General features: G+C 52.4%; 1 protein-coding gene across 1 annotated transcript; it reads left to right on the top strand.

The window, feature by feature from the left end:
• Positions 1-240: 240 nt before the first annotated feature.
• LOC135182005 (WASH complex subunit 1-like) lies at positions 241-27,418 on the top strand. The gene is given in 11 exon segments (XM_064155644.1): positions 241-255; positions 257-420; positions 14,939-15,050; positions 16,266-16,412; positions 21,811-21,947; positions 22,874-23,009; positions 24,048-24,252; positions 24,716-24,880; positions 25,238-25,396; positions 25,920-25,988; positions 26,789-27,418. Coding segments are annotated over 11 exon segments (1,461 nt in total). The 3' UTR covers positions 26,941-27,418.

Genomic DNA, 27,418 nt, shown 5'->3' with positions numbered 1-27,418 from the left:
TCTCTAGCCTGCACAGCCCCAACTCTTTCAGTCTGTGCTCACAGCAGAGCTGCTGCAGCCCTCTGAGCATCCTTATGGCCCTTCTCTAGTCATGCTCCAGCACCTCCACATCCCTCTTGTAACGTGGGCTCTAGAACTGGCTGCAATGCTCCAGGTGGGGTCTCCCCAGAGCAGAGTAGAGGGGGAGGATCACCTCCCTCAACCTGCTGGCTGTGGTAAAATGGAAGCACGTTTCCTGTAATGACCTATTTACTCTTTTCCTTTAGGCACAATGGCTGCAGTGGCCCAGAAGCACTTTTTGGAAGGGCAGACATACGCAGTCCCCTTGATCCAGCCGGACTTACGCAGGGAGGAGGCTGTTCAGCAGGTGGCAGATACACTCCAGTACCTGCAAAAGGTGTCAAGTGATATCTTCAACAGGTACAGTGCTGTCACATGGGGCTGGGGGCTTAGCGTTCAGCAGTAACACATGGTGCTGTGATGAGGTTGCAGCAGTAAAGGGCAGTGAAGTTCAGAAGGGGGGTAAAGAAGGACCAGATGCCAGGCAGTGAAGTTCAGAAGGGGGTAAAGAAGGACCAGATGCCAGTTATTGGTGGTGTTCCTCAAGAATCAGTGCTGGGCCCAGTCCTGTTCAATATCTTTATAGATCATCTGGACCAGGGGATTGAGTCCAGCATCAATAAGTTTGCAGATGACACCAGGCTAGGAGCCAGCGTTGATCTGTTGGAGGGTACAAGAGCCCTGCAGAGGGACCTTACCAGACTGGACGGGTGGGCAGAGGCCAATAGGATGAGATTGAACAAGGCTAAGTGCAGTGTTCTACACTTCAGCCACAACAACTCCAAGCAGTGCTACAGGATGGGGAAAAAAATGGCTGGAAAGCAGCCAGGCAGAGAGGGACCTGAGGGTGCTGGTAGAGTAGCTGAAGATGAGCCAGCAGTGTGCCCAAGTGGGCAACAGAGCCAATGGCTTCCTGGCCTGGATCAGGAGCAGTGTGGCCAGCAGGACAAGGGAGGTTCTTCTGCCCCTGTGCTCAGCACTGCTCAGGCCACACCTTGAGTGCTGTGTCCAGTTCTGGGCTCCTTAATTCAAGAGAGATGTTGCAGTACTGGAAGGTGTCCACAGGAGGGCGCCAAAGCTGGTGAGGGTCCTGGAGCACAGCCCTGCGAGGAGAGGCTGAGGGAGCTGGGGGTGTGCAGCCTGCAGAAGAGGAGGCTCAGGGCAGAGCTCATTGCTGCCTGCAGCTACCTGTAGGGAGGCTGTAGCCAGGTGGGTTTGGTCTCTTCTGCCAGGCAAGCAGCAACAGAAAAAAGAGGACACAGTCTGAAGTTGTGCCAGGGCAGGTCTAGTCTGGATATTAGGAGGAAGTTGTTGGCAGAGAGCGTGATTGGCATTGGAATGGGCTGCCCAGGGAGGTGGTGGAGTCCCCATCCCTGGAGGTGTTGAAGCAAAGCCTGGCTGAGGCACTTAGTGCCATGGTCTGGTTGCTTGGCTAGGGCTGGGTGCTAGGTTGGACTGGCTGAGCTTGGAGGGAGTCTCTTCCAAATTGGTTGATTCTATGCATGCCAATAAAAACTTGAGTGCAGGCTGTCAAAGTGAAGTTCAATGAAATGGCTGCACTTAGCCAGGAGCTACAGCTCAGTATCTCTTTATTCAGTGGCAGGCTCCCTCAAATTACATCACTGCTTCTGCTGCAGTTATCCTTTAATCCTTCTTGCTCATGTTTTAAATGGGACACTTCCTCATCTAGAGTGTCTTGAAGACATGTCTCTTTGAGTCATTGTATTTGGAGCAGTGGAGTGTAAAATGTCTCTCTGTTCTGATCTCTGGGACTTACACACTGTTCTCTCTGGGCTCCTGGTGTTTGGCACTCTTTTTGTACATTGGGAGGGCTGAGTGCATTCAAGTGTCTGCTCTTCTCACTGAAGTCTCACCATCCATCCAAACTCGTCTCTTCAGGGATTTGTTCCAGGCTGTCACCTCCTGCATGTGGTCATCTTTAGGATTGGACATATACGACTGCCTGTATGGAAGATCAGAGAGGTTCTCGTGCTGGCCTGCAAATGGTGGTGCCTTTTTTCATCTGATGCCATCTTTGATGTCTCAGTGCCCTCAGATAGCAGGTTGTGCCCTTAGTATAGAAGGAGTTCAGTGTTTATCTCCTTACAGTCTCATTAGCCTAGATCAGGCTGCCCACAGCCCCATCCAGCCTCACTTAAACACCTCCAGCCATGGGGCCTCAACCACCTCCCTGGGCAACCCATTGCAGCCTCTCACCACTCTCATGCTCAACAACTTCCTCCTCACCTCCAGTCTGAATTTCCCCACCTCCAGCTTTGCTCCATTCCCCCCAGTCCTGTCACTCCCTGACAGCCTAAAAAGTCCCTCCCCAGCTTTTTTGTAGGGCCCCTTTAGATATTGGAAGGCTGCAAGAAGATCACCTGGGAGCCTCCTCTGCTCCAGCCTGCACAGCCCCAACTCTTTCAGTCTGTCCTCATAGGACAGTAATTCTAGAGGTCATTTGAGAAAGGATGACAGGTTTCAAATGCCCCTCTTCAGGGTCTGTAGAAGCAGAAACAGAGTTAAAGGAGTGAGTGCATAATCCTGCAGATAGGAAGATATGGGGCATGGAAATGACAGGGAGGAATTTTGCTTGCAGATACTCATCCTTCTTGCAGAAGTGTGCCCAAGTCCTGTGGGTTTCACAGTACCACAGTATTATCAGGGTTGGAAGAGACCTCACAGATCATCAAGTCCAACCCTTTACCACAGAGCTCAAGGCCAGACCATGGCACCAAGTGCCACGTCCAATCCTGCCTTGAACAGCTCCAGGGATGGTGACTCCACCACCTCCCCGGGCAGCCCATTCCAGTGTCCAATGACTCTCTCAGTGAAGAACTTTCTCACCTCCATCCTAAATCTCCCCTGGCACAGCCTGATGCTTTGGGAGCTAAATTTAAGATGGCTTCAGCAGAGATTATCACTACATAGTTTGTTTTATTATGAGGTGAGCAGTACCACGACATTCTTCATCCTTTGAGTGGTTTGGTTGGTTGGTTTTTAAGGGCAGATTGAAGTTCTTTGGTAATGATCCTTTGAAGGGCAGGGAACAGGATGGTGTCACTAAAGCTGAGCTCAGGTCACTGAGGGGGAAAAAAGGCTTTCCATTGGAATAGTCTTTCTTTGGGCAAGTGCTGTGTGTAGGCTGGGTTAAGTTGAACACAAAATCTCCTCCTTTTGTGCACGTCACAGTGTGGGAACCCCTCATGATCAAAGGCTGGGAGAGTGAAGGCTTTCTAGAGCTGCCAGAGCTCTGCGGAAGGCACCTCTCAGACTTGGAACTCCTTTGTGGTGCTGTCACTCTGTGGGGCACACTGAGGTGTTGGTAAAGCAGGAGTGCTTCTTTCTCTGTCTCTCTGTCATTTTCTCTCTCTTCTCTGCCACTGAGTGCTTTGCAAGGCAGTGCTCTGATTTCCCCGGGGAGACAAGCCTGCTGCTCTGTATGCAAGTCACTCCCGAGTCCTCAGCAGTGACTCTGATGCTGTTCCCTCGCAATTTGGTGCACTCATGACTTTTAATTACCATTTTTTTCCCAACAACAGAGGAGGCTATTTGTTTCCTTTGCCTTTCCTCTGAGGTCTTGGCTCTCTGATATGATTAATAATTGATTTAGTAATTATGGAGGTGTCTGATTAAAAGTTCCGTGACCTTGATTGTTCCGTGCCAACCGAGGGGCAAAGCTTTCAAGGTGAGACTTTTGCCACTTAATGAAGAGTGACCTTTCCTGAGATAAGGCAGCCCTGTGTTGTGTTTGCAGGGAGGAGCTGTTTTGCTGGGGAAGCTGACTGTGCCCACCTGCAGAAGCAGCAGCTTGCAGTGTTGATGGAGAGGAAACTCGTTCAGCATGGCAGGCTCAGCTGAGTGTGTCAAACTCATTACTTCAGTGCTACGAAGATGCAGATGTTCTAGGCTTGTGTTGTGGGAACAGTTGGGTTGGCACAGTGCTTTTCAGAGTGACAAGTTGATTTGTAATTTGTGGAAGGTGGAGTGAAAGATGCTCTCTTGCTCTGAATGGAGAGAGGAGTCTTTCCACAGCTGGATTTCTTTTTCCCATGTTAGTGGATCAAAGCTGCTTTGAGTTGCTGCTGACATGAGAAGCTGAGTAGGAATTCTTACAACGAGTGTGTCAATCCACTGTGAGAGCTTTCTCTCTTTGGAAAGTGGCACTGCTGTGGTTAAGGAAGAAATACTCCCTGGGACAGATGCAGCAACAGTGGTGAAAAGGGCCTTTGCATTCTCTCCTCCCTAGGAGACACCAGAAAGATACCTTTGCATTTAGAGAATGGGAAGGAAGAAGTTAGGCAGTTTTCCTTCCCTCCTCCTCCTAGTTTGAGGGATCTGGGTGATAAGCTGTGAGACAAGACTCTGCCAGGCTGCTTTCCTTCCAGATGCTCTCAAAGGAGTTGGTTGCTATCAGGTCTAACTGTGGCAAGGTACATGGCAAAGAAGGCACATTGTAGAGCTGATTAGTTTGTGGAGGACAGAGGGATGCACAGGTGCAAAAAAGCAGGTAAACTCTGGCTGAGACCCAAAGCAGACCCACTGGTCATAACCTTGGAGAGTAGGACTAGCAACCCAAAGCAGCTAAACCCCCTCTAACTCTGCTCACAGTGCACCAGGACTGCAATCTGCAATCACTTGGAAAGAGCAGGAGATAGCTCTGCATCCTCTCTTGGGAGCAAGGACTCAGCCAGCCTCTTGCATGTGGAGGACTGCAAAGCACCACATCCTGCAAAGGGAAAGCACTGACCTGGGGAAGATCTTGCCTGGTGAGCACTACAGGTTGTTGTCTGAAGGGAGGCTGTAGCCAGGTGGGGTTGATCTCTTCTGCCAGGCAAGCAGCAACAGAACAAGGGGACATAGTGTGAAGTTGTGCCAGGGCAGGTCTAGGCTGGATGTTAGGAGGAAGTTGTTGGCAGAGAGAGTGATTTGCATTAGAATGGGCTGCCCAGGGAGGTGGTGGAGTCACCATCCCTGGAGGTGTTGAAGTCAAGCCAGGATGAGGCACTTAGTGCCATGGTCTGGTTGATTGTCTAGGGCTGGATGCTAGGTTGGACTGGCTGAGCTTGGAGGTCTCTTCCAACCTGCTTGATTCTATAACTCTTAGGTTAGCACTGTCCACAGTCTTCTCCTCTTGGGAATGCCTATCCTCTTGGTGCTGGTATCAGTACTGTGAGGAGATCAAGTGGCTGCAGCAGGGTTATGTTTTGAAGCAACGAAGTTTTAGCCTGTGTTAACTGAATCAATGTAATTTATCTGCTGCAGAAGCTGCAGTAGAGAACAGATTCATTGCCTGTGGCTACTGAGGTTTTCTTATGTATCATTTCAGCTTAAAACAACATCAGTATTCTGACATAGCAAATATGATATAGTATCTGTGTGAGTTCTAACTCCTGGGCTTTTAAGGAGGTCTTTTGCTATAGGTGAGATGAGACAGAATGACCCAACACCTCAGTTAACCATCACCTCCTCATTTCATCATTTTCTGGGTGAGAGCTTGTGTTGGGAATTGTTCTGTGGAGCTGTTTACAGGAGTGGTGTTGTGCAAAGTACTTCAGATAGGTGATGGGTTTAGCTTTCCCCAGGTGCCCCTGTGGTTAGCTGGGCTTGCCCTGTGGGATTTTCTCAGTTTCTGAGGAGAGTGTTTGTTGCCAGCTGTTAATAGTCTCTAATCTGCCTGTTCATTATTCACTGTACACTTCTGTACAACACATTTGTGAGCAACTGCCTTTGCAGCTTAACCTCAGAGTGCAGTAGAAAGAAAACAAATACTCAGGGCTGGAATGTGGTTGTCAAGGTCTTGGTCTCCTTTGCCTGTGAGCCAACAACAAATTGTGCAGTGTAGAAAATTTCTCATCCTTGTGCTTCTTTTTCTTTCAGTTTAGGGAAGAATTTTTGGGCTTATCTTTTCCAAGTTAGTTATTTAGTGCCTTTGGCTTCTCTGGAGTAGTATTTTGCTAACCAGTTGTATCCACCTTGTTCTTGTTTGGATTCAAATCCATTTCACATTGAATATGTTGAAAGTGGTTTAATATGAAAAAAGAGGTTTAACTGAAAGCCACAGTTCTGAAAGTGGTCATTGGGAAACAGGAGCACTGTGGAGGTGCTGTTAAGTGTGGTGAGGAAGTCTGGTGAGTGAGTGAGGAAAGAAGTGTGTGATAAAGGAGTGGCTTGCTGGGTAGTAGAGCCTTAAGGTATGTTTGAAACTGGAACAGAGTTGAGATGCCAGTAGTCCTGAAATTGAACACACAGGCAAAACTTTGCTCATGAGGTGCATTTAGGTCTTTCACCTGCTCCTTGTTTTAAAGCTCCTACTGATGCTCAGTAAGGGCAATGGGTGGCTGAATAGATTCCTAAGAACATGGATCTAGAAGGTCTGTGGAATGGATTAGTAAATGTTCCTGGATTGCTGCAAAGGAAGGTCTTGCTGCAAGCTGTGCTGTGTTATTCGTTGAGGCTTTAGGGTGCATCTTGGACCTGCGTTTTACAGGCTCAGAGGATGTTAGGGGTTGGAAGGGACCCAAAGAGATGGAGTCCAACCCCCCTCCCAGAGCAGGACAATCCTAACACAGATCACAGAGGAACGCATCCAGACAGGCCTTGAAAGGCTCCAGAGAAGGAGACCCCACAGGTTCTCTGGGCAGCCTGTTCCAGTGCTCTGTGAGCCTTACAGTAAAGAAGTTCCCCCTTGTGTTGAGGTGGAACCTCCTGTGCTGCAGCTTACACCCATTGCTCCTTGTCTGGAAGTGCTCTAAAGGTGATGTCTGATCGCTGGTGTGCCACAGACTGTTTCATTGCAGTGACAGAGCAGCTGTCAGGCTAAGCACATCTGCTCTTTGGTCCCGTTAGAAAAATCCCTGCCTGGGGCCCAGAGGAGTTTCTTCTTTAGGGGAGAAGTAACTGGAAATCCCCTTGAGGAATTACAAAGTGCTGCAGCCACTCAGGGAAGGTGTCAGATGGATAACTGTCATGAAGAGTTCCTCTCAGTTGTTGAAGAAGCACTTAAGCTCAAATTACCTTGTCGATGGGCACATCCTGGCAAGTGCCTTTGGGGATTTGAGTGTGACTGCAGTTGATTTGTGGGAAAATGAAAAGCTAACACGAGAAACGACCTCCATTTCTGAAGAACAAATATTGTGAAATACAAAGCTCCATTTGTTTAAAAAGAAGTAATCTGCAAGTGAAGGCAGAGTGTTTTGAAAGAGCAGAGGTGGTTACTGAGGAGCTGTTTAAACTGAGGGAGGGATGATTACTTAGAGCCATGGAATCAGTTAGTTGGAAGGGACTGCAAGGATCATCTAGTTTCAACCCCCCTGCCATGGGTACAAACACTCTACCCTAGAGCAGGCTGCCCACAGCCTCATCCAGCCTGGCCTTAAACACCTCCAGCCATGAGGCCTCAGCCACCTCCCTGAGCAACCCATTTCAGGCTCTCACCACTCTCCTTCTGGACAACTTCCTCCTCACATCCACTCTGACTCTCCCCACCTCCAGCTTTGCTCCATTCCCCCCAGTCCTGTCACTCCCTGATAGTCTAAAAAGTCCCTCCCCAGCTTTTTTGTAGGCCCCCTTCAGATCCTGGAAGGCCACAAGAAGATCACCTGGGAGCTTCCCCTTCTGCACAGCCCCAACTCTTTCAGTCTGTCCTCACAGCAGAGCTGCTCCATCCAGGTGAAGTCAGGAGCTTGCTTTTCCTCAGTTGGGATGAGCAAGTGTGGGCAAGTCTTGGACCCTCAAGGTGGGTATCTCCAAGCTTTCTGTTGTCTCCCTGTGCTCTGCTTCCCTCTCCCCTACAGAGGGAAGGGAACCATGGGATCATGCCTTGGCAAACCAGGACATGTGTCTTCCACCACAGTCCTTTTTCTTGGTTAGGTTTCCTTCTTCACAAAGAGCAGACCCAGCTGTGCAGGACAGTGGCTTTGCCAGTGTCTGATTTTGGTTAGTGGCACTAAGCAAACTGTTGGCACGAGTGCTGGCTTGTGAAGGAGTATCTGTCACTGGAGAAAGGACTGAATGCTTCAGCCTGTGGCATGCAACTCAGATTCCATGTGACTGCAACCAGCTGCTGGGAAATGGGGAACATCTAAAGCCAGCGCAAAACCTTTCCAACTTTTGTCTTAGAAGTGTCAAATTTGTCTTAAAAGTGGCTGAGAGCAGCCAGGCAGAAAGGGGCCTGGGGGCGCTGGTAGATAGGAGCTGAAGCTGAGGCAGCAGTGTGCCCAGGTGGCCAAAAGGGCCAATGGCTTCCTGGCCTGGATCAGGAGCAGTGTGGGCAGCAGGACAAGGGAAGTTCTTCTGCCCCTGTGCTCAGCACTGCTCAGGCCACACCTTGAGTGCTGTGTCCAGCTCTGGGCTCCTCAAGAGAGAAGTTGCAGTACTGGAAGGTGTCCACAGGAGGGCGCCAAAGCTGGTGAGGGGCCTGGAGCACAGCCCTGTGAGGAGAGGCTGAGGGAGCTGGGGGTGTGCAGCCTGCAGCAGAGGAGGCTCAGGGCAGAGCTCATTGCTCTCTACAGCTACCTGAAAGGAGGCTGTAGCCAGGTGGGGTTGGGCTCTTCTCCTAGGCAAGCAGCAACAGAACAAGGGGACACAGCCTCAAGTTGTGGCAGGGCAGGTCTAGGCTGGATGTTAGGAGGAAGTTGTTGGCAGAGAGAGTGATTGGCATTGGAATGGGCTGCCCAGGGAGGTGCTGGAGACACTGTGCCTGGAAGTGTTGAAGCCAAGCCTGGCTGGGGCACTTAGTGCCATGGTCTGGTTGCTTGTCTAGGACTGGGTGCTAGGTTGGCCTGGATGAGCTTGGAGGTCTCTTCCAACCTGGCTGATTCTATGAAATAAGGAGGGAGGCTATACTTTGGACTCAGAAGTAAACAGTGTTGGAGAGGATGGTCAGTGTTCTGCACCAGTGCTTGCTGCTGTGGTTTGTTCTAGAGAGCAGCAATGGGACAGAATGTGCAAGGGGGAGGCATTCAAGAGTGCAGAAGTGCTTGCACAGTAAACCTGAAAGTTAAACGGCTGCTAAACTTTGTAGTTGCTAAACCTTGCAACATTTGTTCCTAGTGGTTAACAAGGGACTTTTAAATGCAATCAGCTGAGACTGTCCTGTCAGTGTCCTCAGACTGCCTTTGTCACTGGGACAAACGATTCCATGCTTGGTTTCACAAGCAACCCAGACTGAATTAACACTTGGAAATTGCCTTGAGATCTCTGGGTGAAAATCTATGAGGTTCTAATGATACTTGACTAGATGTGAAGAGCAGCAGCACTTTGCTCAGAGAATGATTCGGGTTTGAACTTCTGTCAGAGTCCTCTTGCACCCCAGGGGCAGGCATGTCCTGACCTGCGTTCTCGTTCTTATCAGAATCAACCAGGATGGAAGAGACCTCCACAAGCTCAGCCAGTCCAACCCAGCACCCAGCCCTGGCTAATCAACCAGACCATGGCACTAAGTGCCCCAGCCAGGCTTGGCTTCAACACCTCCAGGAACGGTGACTCCACCACCTCCCTGGGCAGCCCATTCCGATGCCAATCACTCTCTCTGCCAACAACTTCCTCCTAACATCCAGCCTAGACCTCCCCTGGCACAGCTTGAGACTGTGTCCCCTTCTTCTGTTGCTGCTTGCCTGGCAGAAGAGACCTGGCAGCCTTGTTCGCTTCACAGCCTGTAGAGCTGCTTGGCATTGCTGCAGCAGAGCAGTATGTGAGTGCTGAAACACCTGCAAATCAGGCTCGAGGAGCAATCAGAGTGTGATAAACATTAATTAGTGTAATATGCAAACCTTTAGTGGAGGAAGGAAGGTTGATTACAATCCCAATCTCGCTTGGGATTTCTTTCTGTCAGAGATGGTCTTTGAGAACAGTTCCTGATTGCACTCAGACATGAAGTCTGTAAAAACTGCTTAAATAAGGAGAGAGAAGAGCAGAAGGCAAACAAGTTGCTCTTTCTGTGAGTGGTGAAGGTGTTTGGTGTTTTGTGAAAGCATGCAGCTTGCTTTTCTGTCTTTCCAGCTTCTGTGGTGAGCTGGCTTGGTGAGCTGCCTTGAAAAGCTTCCCTGCATCACCTCGAGTGTTTCAGCAGCCTCTCCTTGGCACTGGCTTCATCCTGCTGTGATGCCAGATGCTGGCAGTGAGGAGAGTGAGGCTTGGGCTCCTCACAGGCCATATCTGACTCTCAGCTATGGGAAGAACTGTGTGAGGTGAGGGTGGCTGTAAAGCACACTGCAGTGCCTCGTTGAACATTGCTCTTCGTTACCCAGGCAGAGTACATTCTTCCCTTGTGCTCAACGCTGGTCAGACCACACCTTGAGTGCTGTGTCCAGGTCTGGGCTCCTCAATTCAAGAGAGATGCTGAGGTGCTGGAACATGTCCAGAGAAGGGCAACGAACCTGGGGAGGGTCCTGGAGCACAGCCCTGTGAGGAGAGGCTGAGGGAGCTGGGGGTGTGCAGCCTGCAGAAGAGGAGGCTCAGGGCAGAGCTCATTGCTGCCTGCAGCTACCTGCAGGGAGGGTGTAGCCAGGTGGGGTTGGTCTCTTCTGCCAGACAAGCAGCAACAGAACAAGGGGACAGAGTCTCAAGTTGTGCCAGGGAAGAAGTGGATGAAGAAGGGGCTCAGTAGCTTGAGAAGAAAGGTGGAAATTAATCTCCCTCAGCACCACCCTCTGCTTTCATCGTGGGCTGATGTCTCCCCTCTCTTGGGAAGTAGTCTCTGCTCAGCAGTGGTTCTCTCTGGTGGGGGCAGAGCCACTGAAACCTCTGGTGTCTTACTCATCAGCAGTGGTGTCGTGCTGGTTTTGGCATCAGTGTTGCAGAAGGATGGATAGCAGCCAGCACTGTTATCTTCTCTGGTTACTCTGCTCCAGCACCAGCCTCCTGCAGTCTGCTTATATAAGCACAGGTTGGTGGAGAGGAAAAAAAAACCAAACCAAAGAAAACCAACAACAACCAGAAAAACCCCAGCTTGACTTTTAGGCAGAGAGCCAAGGTTTGAGAGAACAAATTCCCTGTTTGTACCCTGGAGTTCAGAGCAGCAGTGCTGAGCACCCCCCTGCTGTCTGTCAGGGCTGGAGCTTGGGCTGGGAGGAGAGCAGAGCCTGACTTGCTGTGATGTGCACTGCCCCCGTTTAAAGCAAAAGCCATTTAATCCTTTGCCTGCCTTGTCCTCCTGTGCAAATTCATTCCTCATCTGCTCCCTAATGTTCTTTCTCCTTGGTTGATCACTCACTTTTGTACTTGAGACATGAAATTGAAGTTCTTTGGTATTCTACAGAGGTTTTTCTCCCAGGCTCTGCTGCCTTGCCTTTCTTGTTCACCTTGGTGTGGAGCATGGCTCTTCTCCCTCCCACTTCCCAGGTTTTGTCACTTCTGGGTGATGTGTGCCTTCAGCACAGACAGCAAAGGGTCTCCTGATGCTATGATGCTGCTTTTCATCTGAATTGAAAGGTCTTGTAATGACAGGATAAGGAGTAATGGGTTTAAAAGTGAAGAGGAAAGATTTAAACTAGATGTTAGGAAGAAGTTCTTTACAGTGAGGGGGGTGAGACACTGGCACAGGTTGCCCAGGGAGGTTGTGGCTGCTCCCTCCCTGGAGGTGTTCAAGGCCAGATTGGATGAGGCCTTGAGAGACCTGTTCTAGTGGAAGTGGTCCCTTCCAAGCTAAACCATTCTATGATTCTATAATTCCAGGTACTCAGCTACCTTTCTTTAAACCTGCTCTGATGTTAAACTTCCTCTTGATGCTCTCTGAGTGCTTGGAACTGGAACTTGAGTACTGGGAGGTGTCCAGAGAAGGGCAGCAAGGCTGGGGAGGGTCCTGGAGCACAGCCCTGTGAGGAGAGGCTGAGGGAGCTGGGGGTGTGCAGCCTGCAGAAGAGGAGGCTCAGGGCAGAGCTCATTGCTGTCTGCAGCTCCCTGCAGGGAGGCTGTAGCCAGGTGGGGTTGGGCTCTTCTGCCAGGCAAGCAGCAACAGAACAAGGGGATACAGTCTCAAGTTGTGGCAGGGGAGGTCAAGGCTGGATGTTCTGAGGAAGTTGTTGTCAGAGAGAGTGATTGGCATTGGAATGGGCTGCCCAGGGAGGTGCTGGAGTCGCCATCCCTGGAAGTGTTGAAGCCAAGCCTGGCTGAGGCACTTAGTGCCATGGTCTGGTTGCTTGGCCAGGGCTGGGTGCTAGGTTGGCCTGGCTGAGCTTGGAGGTCTCTTCCACCCTGGTTGATTCTATGATCATTGGAGACCCCCTTAGAAATAGAGTATTGCTGCCACTGCTGACACCTGGCAGGCAGTGTCCAGGGCCGTGGCTGCCAAGTTCATCCTGCTTCACATCTTTGTCCTATAGGAGTCATTTTACCCCATGAGCAGACACAGCAGAGAGGCCCTTCAGTAGCTGCCTGAATGTGAGGTTTATCAGAGGGGTTCTGTGGAAATAATGGGAAGATTTGGTTGATGGCAGCAGGTGGGATGCAGGCTGTGGGTCCAGTGAGGGAAGAGAAAGCATTCCTGCTGCAGAAATGGGATCTAAGCTGGAGGTAAGGTGCAGGGGGCTTGATTTCAGAGGGACAAGAAAATGTGGAAGTTTGGATCAAAGCAGCAGGAAGATTTGCTTCAGTATCTATTTAGATGAAAAATCAAAGTCTATGTGGATTAAGAGATAATCCACAGGATAGATTTAATCTGCCCCATGTATTACTTCCTCGAAGCAAAGCCCTGGGAGGAGCAGGTTGGCTCAGCTGTGTGCCCAGGCTGTGAAGGCAGGTGATGGATTTGCCTTTCTCCTGCAGCACCCCCCCTCGGCACTTGGCCTCAAAGGGAGGGGCTGTGGCTGTGTGCTGCCTGCTCCTTTGCAACTCCAAAGTCAAATTGAATCTAACTGAAGGGGTTTCTCAAGCAGAAACGAGCACCAAGAGCAAAAGCACACAGCAATGACTAAGAGGACAGGCACAGGGCAGGTTCAGCTGCTGATGGCGTTTTTAGCTGTCTGAGCACAGGGTTCTGAGGGGCAGGAGTGGGCAGTGTGTTAACACTTACCTCTCCTGTCCTGACTGCAGCTGCCTTTCAAACAAGTCCCAGTCAGTAACACACTGCTGCTTAAATGAAGGCTGAGGTCTGAATGTCACCTTGCTTCAGACACTTAGCCCCTGATTCCTCAGCAGCAGCCCTTTCTATCCCTGTTTCCTTTCTTTACCAACACTAACTGACCTCTTGGAACAGTTTCAGTTTCCACAGCAGTAAAAATGCCAAAGTTGCTGCAGACATTTGACCAGGAGAGGTATCAGTGTGGTACAGCTACAGGCTGGGGACAGAGTGGCTGGAGAGAAGCCAGGCAGAAAGGGACCTGGCACTAAGTGCCCCATCCAGGCTTTGCTTCAACACCTCTAGGGATGGCTACTCCACCACCTCCCTGGGCAGCCCATTCCAATGCCAATCACTCTCTCTGCCCAACTTCCTCCTAACATCCAGTCTAGACCTGCTCTGGCACAACTTGAGGCTGTGTCCCCTTGTTCTCTTGCTGCTTGCCTGGCAGAAGAGCCCAACCCCACCTGGCTACAGCCTCCCTTCAGGTAGCTGCAGACAGCAATGAGCTCTGCCCTGAGCCTCCTTTTCTCCAGGTTAAACAATCCTCTCTTTCCCTTCTGGCAGCCAGGGTACAGCAATTGCAGACATGTTCTCTTTTGAGAGATGTGATTCCAGCTAACCCTAAATGGGAAGAAGATGGATGCAGCACTGCAGGCTGAGAGTTGCTTTGCATTCTGTTCTTCCCCCAGTGCTGTCCACACAGCACAGGAGGTGTGAGCACTGCAGTCCCAAGAAGCACTCTCACAACCAACAGACTGCCTGTGTGTGGTGGGGCATAAAGGGGGTTGTGGCACCATTCACCTGCACCAGGTGCCTGAGAGCGTGAATGTTAGATGTGGAAGTGGCTATGGGTGGAAGGTAAGGGTGAGAGGGGATCTTCAGAAACTCATTTGCTGCTTCAGTTGGTGGAAAGAGAATGTGGGAAGGGAGAGGAAGAGCCTGATAGCTGGGGAAGCACTGGGGATAATGTGGGTTGGGAAAGGAAGTGAGCAAGGCTGTGGACTGTGCCACTTGACCCATGCTTACTCATGGAATGGAAAGGAGAACAGTAGCTGCTGGTTCCCAGGCCTGAGCTTGCACCAGTGGTTGCTTAACTCTTCCTTCTGAGAGAGAAGCAGGAGCCTCATTAGCCCCTGAGGACTGTGTCTAGGAGTCAGCAGGGTACTGGCTAAGAGGCAGTTGATACTTGGCTTTTATTTGAAGCTTCAAAAAGCCTTTGTTGAGTTCCTTCAGGAAGGGACTCTGCTGGTAGGCGAGAGGGGAAATTGCATCACTGATTTGAGGGAGAGTGGCAATGCAGAAATAAAGGAACATTATTGTTCAGCTTTGAAGAAGGTAAAAGTAGTCAGATGCCCCCAGGAGCAGTGCTGGCAGTAGGACAGATCAATACAATTATAAAACAGCTAGGAAAGAGGTGAGCTGTGAGGTAGGGAAATGTGCTGGGAAGGGTAGGTAGGGAAGACTTGAGTCCTTCAGAGGCACCTCACACTGTGCCAAAGCAAAGCAATGGGACAGCTCTGTGACAGGTGAGAATTGCTGCAAACAGGTGGTGGGAAATGTGCACTGAAACTACTTTGAGATCTTAACCAAGGATGTAAGCAATGTGCAGCTACTCCACTGGGACAGAGGGAGGGGTGTGGAAAGGAAATGATGAACAGGACTGGATGATCTTGGAGGTCTCTTCCAACCTGGTGGATTCTATGCTCCTGTAATCGAGTTTGGCCAAGAATCACATTCTTCTCTGAGGGAAGACAGTGCTGCTTCCACAAAATGTCTGGTTTGGGGTTGCTGACCCTAAGAAAGATGCCTTCCTCCTAGGATCTCCCAGCGGGTGGAGGCCAGCCGGGCACAGCTGCAGGTGATCGGCGAGAGAGTCACGCTTGCCCAAGCCAAGATCGAGAAGATCAAGGGGAGCAAGAAGGCTATTAAGGTAGGGACTTGAGTGAGGGCTGCATGGCTTCCCTTCTTCTTTCCACCTCCCCTCTTTACTCCTCATGTAAGCTCTAGACAAGAGGAGTTGCTGGACTGATGCAGCTTATGATCTTCAGATCCTTTGTACAGTTCTGGAGCCCCCAACACAAGAAGGACATGGAACTGTTGGAGCCAGTCCAGAGGAGGCCACCAAGATGCTCCAGCAGGGGGGTTGGACTCGATGATCTATTTGGGTCCCTTCCAACCCCTAACATCCTATGATCCTGTGCTCAGAGGGCTGCAGCAGCTCTGCTGTGAGGACAGGCTACAAGAGTTTGGGCTCTGGAGCCTGGAGAAGAGAAGGCTTCCAGGAGACCTTGGAGTGGCCTTCCAGTGTCTGAAAGGAGCCTACAGGAAGGCTGGGGAGGGACTATTGACAAAGTCTGGTAATGACAGGAGGAGGGGGAATGGGTTTAAACTGGAAGAGGGGAGATTTAGACTGGATGTTAGGAAGAAGTTGTTTGCAGTGAGGGTGGTGAGACACTGGTACAGGTTGCCCAGGGAGGTTGGGGAGCACAGAGGCACCCATCTTTGATCACATTGGGTGCTTCTGTGCTCCACAGCCTCCCTGGAGGTGTTCAAGGCCAGGATGGATGAGGCCTTGAGCAACCTGTTCTAGTGGGAGGTGTCCCTGCCTATAGCAGGAGGTTGGAACTGGCTGATCTTTGAGGTCCCTTCTAACCTACATCATTCTATGACCCGTGAGCCACACAGCTCCTGGCCTTGTGAGGCCTGTGTAAGTCACTGCCCTAAGCTCTCCTTGCAAGACATGTTCTGGGCTAAGCCCAGCACCTTCCAACTTCAGGCTCACAGCCACTTGGGCTGTTTGAATGAAAGCTGATGCTGGAGAGCCTCCCCTTAGTACACCTTTGTTTTGGCATGTAATAAAACTAGTGAAGATGCCTCTTTCCTCATTCTTCCTTGGTTTAGTAGTTTCCATCCTCTTCCTGCCAGTGCAAGCCTGTGATCTCCTAGTGCTTGTGTGGAGAGAGCTTTTGGCACTTCCTGAAGTGCAGCCCATGCTTTATGGAGTCCATGCCCTCCAGAGCCTGAGGACTCTCAGGCTGTCCATTCCCACCAGCAGCACAGGCTGCCTAATTCCACTCTGTGTGTTTCTGTGGTGCAGGATTGCTCAGCTGTTGGGATTGCTCAGTCTCTCCTTGTCTCTCCACAGGTGTTTTCCAGCGCCAAGTATCCAGCCCCTGAGCGGCTGCAGGAGTACAGCTCCATTTTTGCTGGTGCAGAAGACCCAGCAAAACAGAAATGGCCAAGGCACAAGATTCAGAGCAAACACCGAGTGCTGGATGAGAAGGCTCTGCAGGTGAGGAGGAGAGCAGAGCTTGAGATGAGTGAGCAGAGAGGCTGTGAGGCTGTTGGCCCCTGTGCTGAAGGAGAAGAGGCCTTTAGCACACAGGCTGCCAGCAGAACAGCTTTTCAGCTCGGTCTGGTGGTGTGAGTGTGTGAGGTCAGGCTGAGAAGCTTGCAGAGCTTCCATACTGAGAGGGCTGGGTGAGTAGAAGACCTTGGCTGGGTGGTTGAGTGCTCTGAGGGACTGTTGGCTACTAGCCCTCTGCAGCAGCTCCTAACATCCCACTCTTGCCTGCAGCATTGCTGATGGTGCTTCTGGCTGGGCTTCAGGCTTCGGCTGTACGTAGTGAGGCAGCTGGGACCAAGGTCAGAGTTGTTTGAAACAGCTTCTGAAGGCTCCAGTGTAAGTGATGGAGAGAAGGGGAAGGTGAAAGTGCTTGTGAGTGTGTTGAGAGAAGAGGGGAGCTTTGACAGCATATTCCTGTCCCAGGAAAGCAAATGCTGTTGTCCCTTCCTGGCTCCCAGGTGCGTTTTGCATCTTTGCTTCTTTACATCTTTTGTTGTTTGTGTTTTGCTTCTGCTTTGCTTTGTGTTTGGCTATTGTAGGTTGCAAGCCCTTCAGAGGGGGCTTCCAGGTGCACCTTTAGCACAGATGTCTGCAGCTGGTGGTCTCGAAGGAGGACCTGAAGTATGGATTTCTCTTGTAGCCTGTGGATTGAGTGATGGAGAGGGGCTTCTTAGGCAGGACTGGCAAGTTGTAGGTTTGGCAGGAAATGCTGCCGAAGAATTCTCCAACTATTTGTTTCAATGTGCCTGGGTTGGCAGAAGAGGAGGAAAAGTTGCTGTGCTTGAAGTTTAGAAGTTGCTGTGTGTGTGCTGTGGCAGCAGCAGCAGATGTGCTGTTCCTGGCAGGTTAGGGATCGACCTGACAAGTTCCCTGCTCTCGACCCCTAGAGAGACTTCCTCATCCTTGTGTGCCTTGGCTCCAAAATACAGCTGCCACTGAATAATTTAGCATGGTAAACTTTCCTGACTTTTAATGGAGTGGAGACCTCGCAGGGTTGAGGTAGTTATGAATCTTTCAAGCAGGGCTGCTGGCCGGAGGCACAGCTGGCATACTCCAGCAGGGTTTGTGCTTCCTGCGGGCCATGGCAGTGGCGCAGGGCAGAGAGGTGTGGGACCTGCAGGCTGATTATGGCTGCGCTGTCTGGTTGTGTCCCCATCCCATCAGAGCATGGAGGGGGAGCAGAGGTAAGACGTGAGAGGGCAGGGGAGATGCTCTCCCAGCCTGAAGGACTGATGCCAGTGTACAGCTTGTCTCACAGGGAGGGAACTGAGAAGGGCAGCAGCCACTCAGAAGCGGTGTCCCGCAGAGAGCAAAGGTGGAGCCACCCAGCTGGCTGCACAGGCCCTGCATGCCCTCCCCTGCAGCCCTCCCAGCTGCCTGTGGACACCTCTTCCTTATCCCAGGTGACCTCTGTGCCATTGCCAAGTTCTGCCTTTCCTGAGCAAGGCTGCCATAACCACAGGGACTTTGTGCAGGCCCTGGGGGATGTTGGTATTAGCTCTTCCCCTCCTATGACCTATCTTTTGATCCTTCCCTGGGCTCATTGAGCTTTCTCTGGCTTGCTGACCCCACCTCATGCAGCAGTCTTACTGCTCTTGCTAAGCTCACACATACACCAGCTCCTGCAGCTCTGCTGTGGGCAAGGGGATGCTTGTGTGCTGCTGAGTGGCAGCGATGGAGAGGCCTGTGCCAGGAGCAGCTGATGTGCTAAGTAGGGCTCCATGTGGCCGAGCTCTAACCACATGCCAGGGGGACAGGGCCCTTCCTGGCCATAGTTGAGCGCAGAGCCTGATGTGCCTTGCAGTAATGAAAAGTGGCAGAGGGAACTCTGATGTTTGCATTTACACTCTCCTCAGTTATTCAGGGCTTTCAGCAGAGCCTCACTGCCTGTTTTCACTTCTAATGAGGGCCTCTTTGCTGGGAGCAGTTGCAGTAGGCTTTGCTGGCCTGACTCACTCACACACATGCCCCACCAGGAAAGTAAGCTCTGATCCTGTCAGTTCCAGGGTAAGTGGTGGTGGCTGCCTATGCTCAGCACTCAGGAGTTTGTGCTCTGGAGGAAAAGCAGCTGAGCTGGAAATGTGTGGGATTTGCTTAGTGCTTCCCTCCCGGGAAGTTCTTCTTTCACCCTCCACATCCCTTGCAAGTGAAAGCTCAGCTGTTGAGAGGACATTCTTTGAGGTTGCTAAAGGTAGGCACTGATGGATGGAAGTGCCAGAAGTGAGGTTCTTGCACTCCTGGAAAGCTGCTTGCTTTGCACGATGCTGTGGTAGCAGCTAGGCGAGGTGGAACAGGCTGCAGCCGTGTGAGGCTTCTCAGGTGATGGGCACTGTGTCTGTGTGCTGCAAGTGCCCCTCAGGTGGCTGGAAAATGAGGTGAGAGACATGGTCTGCCTGAGCTTGGAAAGACTTCCAAGCCAAAGTTACAGCCCACTGCCAGAGTAACCTCACAGGGCTTCAGAACTGTCCATCACTTGGCAGGTACTTGTGACTTTGACCTCCACCAGAGGCATGAGGAGGCTGAACTGGGATTGCAGCACTTGCTCATCGTTAAGTGCTTTTCCAGCTAGCCTCAGCATGCTGCTGGTGTGGAGGGGAATGAGATTTCTGGTGTTGCAGAGCCTGTGCTTTAATTAAACCTCAGAAGCAGGGTGATATTGTAGGCTGCCAGAAAGAAAAATGCCTGGGAAAGCAGCATCCTTAGGGATGCAATCCTGCCAGGTGCCAAATCTTTGAGCCTTCAGGCACACCACAGGACTAGAGTATGTCAGTGTTGCTGAACCTTCAACTGAAGGACTGAATGTCCCTGTGAGGAAACTCCTTTTCTAATGTGAACTTGTGGGATTCACTGGTGCAGGTTGTAGGTAGCTGTTGTGAGTTTCCAAACAGGCCTAGGTGCTGGGCTCTTCTGACAGGTAGTTAGCCACAGAACAAGAGGGAATGGCCTCAGGCTGCCACGGGGTAGGTTTAGACTGGATATTAGGAAACATTTTTCTCCCAGCAAGAGTGGTCAGGCTTTGGAATGTGCTGCCCAGGGAGGTGGTGGAGTCACCAACCCTGGATGCATTTAAAGGTCCTTTGCCTATGATGCCTGGGGACCTGGTTTAGGATGAACCTTGTAGAGAGTAAGCTTTTGGGCTGGACTTGGTGATGCTGAGGCTCTTTACCAACCTGAACGTTTCTGTGACTGAGACCAGCACTTCTGTGGCATTTAGAGTCACAGAATCAGTCAGGGTTGGAAGGGACCACAAGGATCAGCCAGTTCCAACCCCCCTGCCATGGGCAGGGACACCCTACCCTAGAGCAGGCTGCCCACAGCCTCAGCCAGCCTGGCCTTAAACACCTCCAGGGATGGAGCCTCACCCACCTCCCTGGGCAACCCATTCCAGCCTCTCACCACTCTCATGCTCAACAACTTCCTCATGTCCACTCTGAATCTCCCCACCGCCAGCTCTGCTCCTTAGAATCATAGAATCGAGCAGGTTGGAAGAGACCTCCAAAATCAACCAGTCCAACAATGGTTCCCCCCAGTCCTGTCACTCCCTGAGTGCTAAAAAGTCCCTCCCCAGCTTTTTTTTAGGCCCCATTTAGATCCTGGGAGGCCACAAGGTCACCTGGGAACCTCCTCTTCTGCAGACTGCACAGCCCCAACTCTCTCAGTCTGTCTTAAAGGCTTCTGGAGAGCAATATTGGTGCTTGGTGCTTTTTAGAACTGCCTTAGCTGAGGCTGAAAAGTAAACATAGGTAATGGTTGGTTTCTTCCTCCACCCTTAGTCTTCCTGTGCTAATTGAAATCTGCAGAGATAAAGTAACCCCCCCATGCATATGGCTTGGGGGCTGAGCGTGTGCAAGCAGTGCTAGCAAACACATCAGGACTCCCTCATGCTCAGCAAATGAAATGCTGGGAAATGAATATTAATGATCAAAAGGAGCTTTAGTTCTGAATCTCTGCTTCTCTGGTCTCTAAATAGCCATTCCTGTGGTTTTGTCAGCTTGCTGCTGTAAAAGCTCAGGCTGTTCAGTCTGGTTTTCACAAGTTGGAACTTGTTATCTGGGGAGGAGAAAAAAAAGCCCCTTCAGATCAAACCTCCTGGGTCTCTTCTTAGGGTATTTTGTATACTCAGAGCATCACACAAACTCTTAGTGGATTAACTGAGCTGTGACTAAGCTATTTCCCAGCATTTTTGGCTACCAAACTCAAGCCTGAAATTTCAGTCAGCAGAAGCTGCTTATGCTGCTGAGATGTGGTCTTAAAACTGCACCAGTGGTGGTCTCCAGTTCCTCATCCAAGTACAAGGAGGGAAGGGAGGACTCAAAAGACAGGGATAGAGCAGGGGTGCCAGAAGTAGGGAGGCAGTAGGAAGCTGTGGACAGTGTTTGAGGTGGCTTTATGACCGAAGAGCACCACAAGAGTGTGGGCAGTTCTTGATCCAGTCAGACTGTCCCGGTTAGTGCCCTGCTTTCTTCTGGGGTGAACACTTCGCACCTCGCTGCTGACAGAGAACAGCACTTGTGAAGGGCTTGAGGAAAGCTGTGCGTGGGGAAGGGGCCTGGGGGGGAGGTTCATCCATCCCAGGCTGGGTTCAGGAACCGATGCCTTCCCTTCCTCTGCAGCAGAGTGCTGTGGGCACTGAGCAGCCCCTGCCCCAGGAGCTGGCTCGCTGGCTGAGTCGCTGGCCTGAGCTGGGCTGGCAGTGCCTGTGCTATCTAAAAGCCAAGCAGCTCGGATGCAGTTGGTCCTTGTCTAAAGGGAGCTCTATCTATTATGCATGAAGTTTTAGAACCCAGAGAGAAGAGATTTCAGTTCATTAGAGTTGAAAACTCCTGCAAATCCCTCAGGCTTTGCAGGACCATCTGGCACATGTTCTGCCTTATGCTGCCTGCTGCCTGCCTTCACGCCAGTGCAGCCACTGCAGCTCTCCCCAGCCTCTTTCTCCTCTGCCTTCTCTGCATACCCCACTGCTGGGATCGCATCAACTGAAGGCAGTAGAGGGGAGGTAAGAGACGTTTGGGAGAATGTGCCTGCATGAAAACGTGCAGTAGCACTGGAACAAAGGCGTCTTGGACTGCTCCATCCTGCCTCCAGCTGTGGATCCTCAGTGGTTATTTTATGTTGGTGGATCTTTGTTCAGTGTGAGCCATCCCTGGCACCAAAAGCATGTGCCATGGGTATGGACTGCTGAGGTTTGGCACGAGTGTGGGACTGCAGTGTGGCCTGTGTGCTCCCTTGCTCAGAAGGAGCAGTAGTTTCCTGGATCATGCAGAGTGGGCTGTGGTGGCTGGGGAGAGCTATCTCAGCAGCTGTGGTTTTAGAGTCTCACCAGCTGTTACCTGTCCTCTTGCAGGAGAAGCTCAAGTACTTCCCTCTGTGTGTGAGCACCAAAATTCACCAGGAGGATGATGCAGAAGAAGGCCTTGGCAGCCTCCCCAGGAACATCAGCTCCCTCAGCTCTCTGCTGCTCTTCAACACCACGGAGAACCTGTAAGAGCTGGAGCGGTGGTGTGCTGCTCACCTGCCCCTCTTGTCCTCTGAGGAGTTTTCCCTTCCCTGGGGACAGCAGTGACTCCATGCTTTCCTGAGGGTCTTGTATACCAGGCTCCTGGCAGGGCAGGGTTTGCTTTTGGCTTCAAGCTAGCAGCTGTTTCTTCCCCACTCTTCTGGAACCTTGGGTGGAAGGAGTTGTTTTGTCTGCATCTGTCTCTCCATTCTCTTGCTTTCAACTCAAATCTGCACTGCCCTTCTCTGGCTGAGTCTTCCATGTCACACCCCTCTAAGAATTCCTCTCCAGCCTTGAAAGTTGCTGTCTCTCCTGCCCCTCTCTGCCCTGTATGCCCGCCTAGGTTCTGCTCCTTGTGCTCATGGTTCCTCACAGCAACATTTTACCACAGTCTTCTCTTCAGTGTTTCCACTGCCTCTCACTGCAGCTCTCTTTCCTATTGGGCTTTGCCTCCAGTGTCCTCCTGTTGCCCACAGGGGAGAGCTTCTTTAAGCCCCTCCTGAGCTTTCAGCTGCTGGATCTTTTTTCTTCCCCTGAGCCACAGCTCATTTCCTCCTGCTTCTTGAGTGACAGCTCTCCAGGAGAGAGTCATGACCTGCAGCAGGTTGTAGGACAGTCTCAGGTCAGGCAGTGGGAAGGGGGAGCTTGGCAATGATGGCAGTGCAGTAGAGCTTTGCTTTAGAATGAGTGTAGAGGCTGCACTAGCAGGACAGGGACCTGATCCCCTCCTGGTTGTGGAGTGGAAAGGCAGGAAGATGGAGTTAGAAGAATGAGACTGGAAGGCCCAGTGTGTTCCACCTGCATGCATGAGTCAGGAGGACTCTGCTCCCCAGGCCTTCTTGGGTAGGCAGTTTGTTCTGGCCTTGGCTCTGGAAGTGGCATCACTGAAACACTTGTCCTCTACCCTTAGGTACAAGAAGTATGTTTTCCTGGATCCTCTGGCTGGGGCAGTGACCAAGACCCATGTTGCTCTGGAAACAGAGACAGAAGAGAAGCTTTTTGATGCTCCTCTTTCCATCACCAAAAGGGGACAGCTGGACCAACAGGTGTGGTGCCGCTGCGGGCATGAAGCTGCTTCCTGTTACAGGGCAGTGTGGTTCCCTCTGGGAGAGGAGAGGACTTGTGCAGGACGGGGAAGAGCAGGCAGGAGAGTGGCCCTCGTGGGGCTGCAAGGTGTCTTGTTTAGCAAGCCCATTTCTGAGCTTGAAGTCCTGGTTTGGGCTTGATGGGTGACACAGATCCCTCAAATGTGGCAGGTGTTTCTCTGCTGAGGCCATTAGTGAGTGGTGTGAGAACAACCTAACAGCAGCTCACCTTGATGCTAGACCTGAGGGTTCCACAGGACTTAGGAGATTCCATCACTAGATAATCCCCCTCATGCTAAATCCTGAGCCTTGAGCAGGGTGTGAAGCTGGTGTGCCACGGCTGGAAGGTGCCTGGGTGGAAGCCTGTGCCCTGCGAGGAAGGGATGCCTGCTGCTGCAAACAGAGGGAGCAGCCAGCAAGCTGGTGTGGGCATGGGGCAGGCAGAGAACCAAGACAACTGGCACAGCACGTGGCTGATGTTGTCCCCGACACCTTGCAGCAGCCATAGCCGCAGCTTTGCTGGTGCATGGTTGTATGTGTGGGTTGGGGCTGTTGCTCATCACCTTGCACCAGAGGGGATGGCAGTGTGCAGGGCAAAGGCACAAACCCAGACCCCTGTCTACTGGATTGTGCTTCCCCTGCATCTCCATCTCAAAAGTGGTTCAGGCACCATTCTCTTGTGGAAAAGGCACTGCCCTCTGGAAGCTGCAGAGGCCTTCAGGAGAGGATAGAGTCCACTTGCAAGACACTAGGAAGCATCTTGCACCTCTTCCTCCTCTGCAGTCTGCCTTCTCCAAGCCCTGTCTGCAGGGTGTAGCCTCCAATTGTGGGAGCTACTACAGGACAAGAGCAGAGAGCTGTGGAGGTGGCTGATGAGCAGGCACTGTACCAAGGCACACAGGCCTTGCTCTGGCTGCTCCCCATGCTTGCTGCAAGGGAAAGCAAGGCAAAGCAAGTGTGTGCTCACTGCTGTGTCTTTTTGGTTTGGGTTTCCTGTAGGTAGCTGAGAACTACTTCTACGTGCCAGACCTGGGTCAGGTCCCCGAGATCGATGTGCCGTCCTACCTGCCAGACCTGCCTGGCATCGCTGCAGACCTCATGTACAGTGCCGACCTGGGCCCTGGCATTGCACCCTCTGCCCCTAGCACTGCTCTTCCAGAGCTGCCCACCTTCAGCACTGAGGCAGCGGAGCCTCTGCAGCCAGGTATGGCCAGTCCCTGCACCAGCAGCCTCTGATGCAGGAGGAGGACTATGGGATTGTTGGAGACAAGGTGCAGGAGGTGCCTTGGTGGAGATACCTCTGGCTTGTGCTTGGGCCCGAGTCAGAGCTGCAGCCTGCTCAAGTGCTGGCCTGGCTCTGGGCACTTCACCTCCCCCACCCCCTGCATAGCTAGGGAGGAGGGAGGGTGGCGAGTAGGGACTGGCCTCATGGCAGCCTGGTGGGATGCCCTTGGGCAAGCCTAGTGGTATACAGTTGGTCCAGGAGGGCAGAGTAGGGCAGTCTCAAACCCTGCCCTAGCCCTGCCACTCCAGGGTGGAAGTGCCCTGCTGCACAATGCACACTGAGGACTGTGATCTGTTGCCACTGAGGCATAAGAAGCTCTGAGCTGAAGCTCTCAATGTGTATCCCTTGGGACTCTTCAGATGCAGCTTCTTTCATCTTTCAGACATTCAGAATGCTGAGCTACTGCTGCCGCCTCCACCGCCACCTCCCCCACCACCTCCTCTTGTGCCAACTACTGTGCCTCCTCCCCCACCCCTGCCCCAGCCAGCAGCCCCCTCTGAGCCAGCCTGGACAGCCAGTGAAGAGAGCAGCAATGCAGTGCCTGCAGGTAAGGACTGGGCATCTCCACAGCTTCACCAGCAGAATCTGACTCTGACTCCTTGGCTTCAGCCCACGTTCTTGGTTAGCTCCCTGTGACTTCCCAGCCTTCTGGCAGAGGAGGGAAGCTATGGTGGGAGGGGAAGCTGCTCCTGCTTGCCTGGGAGCTGCAAGCCTTCAGTTCCCCCTTGCTGGGACTGCTGCTGGCTGGGCTGTGCAGAAGGCCATCACCAAGAGGTTCCTGGCCTGGCTCATAGCCCTGGGCAGAAGCTGGCAAAGGAGCTGGAGCAGCCCTCTCCATGGGGCTTTGGCTAGGCCTGTAGCCACCGCTCTGACCTGTGTCTGCCTGTCCTGTCTGTACCTGCAGCTTCAGTCCAGGGAGCCCCAAAGGAGGTGGTGAACCCCTCCACTGGGCGTGCCAGCCTGCTGGAGTCCATCCGCCAGGCTGGGGGCATTGGCAAGGCCAAGCTCCGCAGCGTCAAGGAGAGGAAGCTGGAGAAGAAGAAGCAGAAGGAACAGGAACAAGGTAGTGAAGGGTTTTGGCAGGAACAATCTTCCTTGCTCTGCCCCAGGCTGGGAAGGTGCAGGTCTGGAGGGAGAGGGGCAGGAGCAGGGTGAAGGTGGCAGAAAGGGGTTTGCTCCTGCCTGGCTGCTGTGGGTCTCAGGGGTTGCCACTCAGCCAAAGCGCTGTGAGCTTGCTAACCCCCAGCTGCCAGCAGGGCCCTGCCCTCTCAGGGCACACACAGAGAAGCTTCACTGCTGCACAGAGGCACACAGGAGGTGCTGGGGCCAAGAGGGGCAGCATGTTGGTGTAAGTAGCTGGGGAGGGCATTATGGAGCTGGCTTGGCAGACTGCAAGTGCCAGCCCCAGAGGTGCCATTACCCTGTGGTGCATGCAGCTGGACTGTGGGGGGAGGGATGAGGGACACAAGAGGAGAGTTGTTCTCCTTTCATCTGAAGATGGCATGGCAGGAGAATGCCTTCACTGTACTGCTGCTGGTTTGGGCTGCTGCTGCTGCTGGTCTGACTTGTGTTCTGCTCTGCTTCAGTGAGAGCTACAGGCCAAGGTGGAGACCTGATGTCAGACCTCTTCAACAAACTGGTGCTGAGGCGCAAAGGTACTGTCCTGCCGGGGTGGGCTTCTCTTGCCCCTCAGGAACCCCATTAGTGTCAGCCACAGGCATAGAGACAGGAGCAGGCACCTCCCCTACTGAGTGTGCCCCAGCATGGTAGGCACCTTTACAGAGGGGCAGCAAGGTCCAGGGCAGAGGAGAGACTGAAAGCTGCCTGTGAGGAAGGCACAGTGGTGACTGCTTTCAGTTCACTGCTGGGGCAGCTGAGCCACTCACCCACAGGGGTACCTGAAGTCTACAACTACCTGAAGGGAGGTTTTAGCCAGGTGGGGTTGGGCTTTCTCCTAGGCAAGCAGCAAGAGAACAAGTGGACACAGCCTCAAGTTGTGGCAGGGCAGGTCTAGGCTGGATGTTAGGAGGAAGTTGTTGGCAGAGAGAGTGATTGGCATTGGAATGGGCTGCCCAGGGAGGTGCTGGAGACACTGTGCCTGGAAGTGTTGAAGCCAAGCCTGGCTGGGGCACTTAGTGCCATGGTCTGGTTGCTTGTCTAGGACTGGGTGCTAGGTTGGACTGGCTGAGCTTGGAGGTCTCTTCCAACCTGGTTGATTCTATCATTCTATGACTCATTCAGGGCCAGTGCCAGCCCATAGCCCCTGGCAGGGGGAGCTGCAGATAGTGAGCCCCTGTGCAGTGCTGTGGCAGCAGCTCTGGCTGTCCTGCTTGCCTGGGTCAGCAGGGTGCTGGGAGCAGGGGGGTGAGGTGTGGTTCCCCCTCCCCTTTGCTAAGGGCAGTTGTGTTGTCTGGGTCCCAGGTGTCACTCACTGCTGCTCTCCCTTTCCTCACAGGTATCTCAGGAAAGGGGCCAGGAGCCTCTGGCAGTGCTGATGTTCCTGCAAGTCCTGCAGGGGCCTTTGCTCGCATGTCGGACTCCATACCACCCCTCCCACCCCCGCAGCAGCCTGGGGGTGAGGAGGATGATGATGACTGGGAGTCATAGATACTGGCACCGGTCTGTGAAGCCCAGGACTCTTGAACTAAGCACCTTTGAGAGACTGGAAACACTTTCTGGGGGGTGGGCACTGGCAGGGCAGGAGAAGCCTGTCATTCCTTTTTGAAGAGGAGCAACAGCACTTACCTGCTGCTGAGCTCATGGTTCTCAACGAGGCATTTATCTGCTCTGCTGTTCTCCACCTCAAGTACTGCATTCTCTCCTGAATGCTGCTGCTGCTCACGCTGGCACAACAACTCCTGCCTTGGCTGGCAGGCATTAGGGCAGCCTGTGCTCAGAGGATCAGAACTAGCATTGCCTCTGACTCAGAAGGGCCCTGAGTCTGTCCTAATGATGTGACTGGCGATGACTGTCAGAGCAGCCCTTGCAGGCAAGCAGCACTCGCCTCATCTGTCTCCTTGCTGCTTGCTTGCTGAAGGTCCTGCTTGCTTGGCTGTTGCTGGAAAACAAAACGAGGAAGTCTCTA

Source organism: Pogoniulus pusillus, chromosome 15, assembly GCF_015220805.1.
Source record: "Pogoniulus pusillus isolate bPogPus1 chromosome 15, bPogPus1.pri, whole genome shotgun sequence".
Classification (NCBI taxonomy): Eukaryota; Metazoa; Chordata; class Aves; order Piciformes; family Lybiidae; genus Pogoniulus; species Pogoniulus pusillus.
The sequence above is the reverse complement of the archived record's forward strand: the minus strand, read 5'-3'. Positions and strand labels throughout refer to the sequence as shown.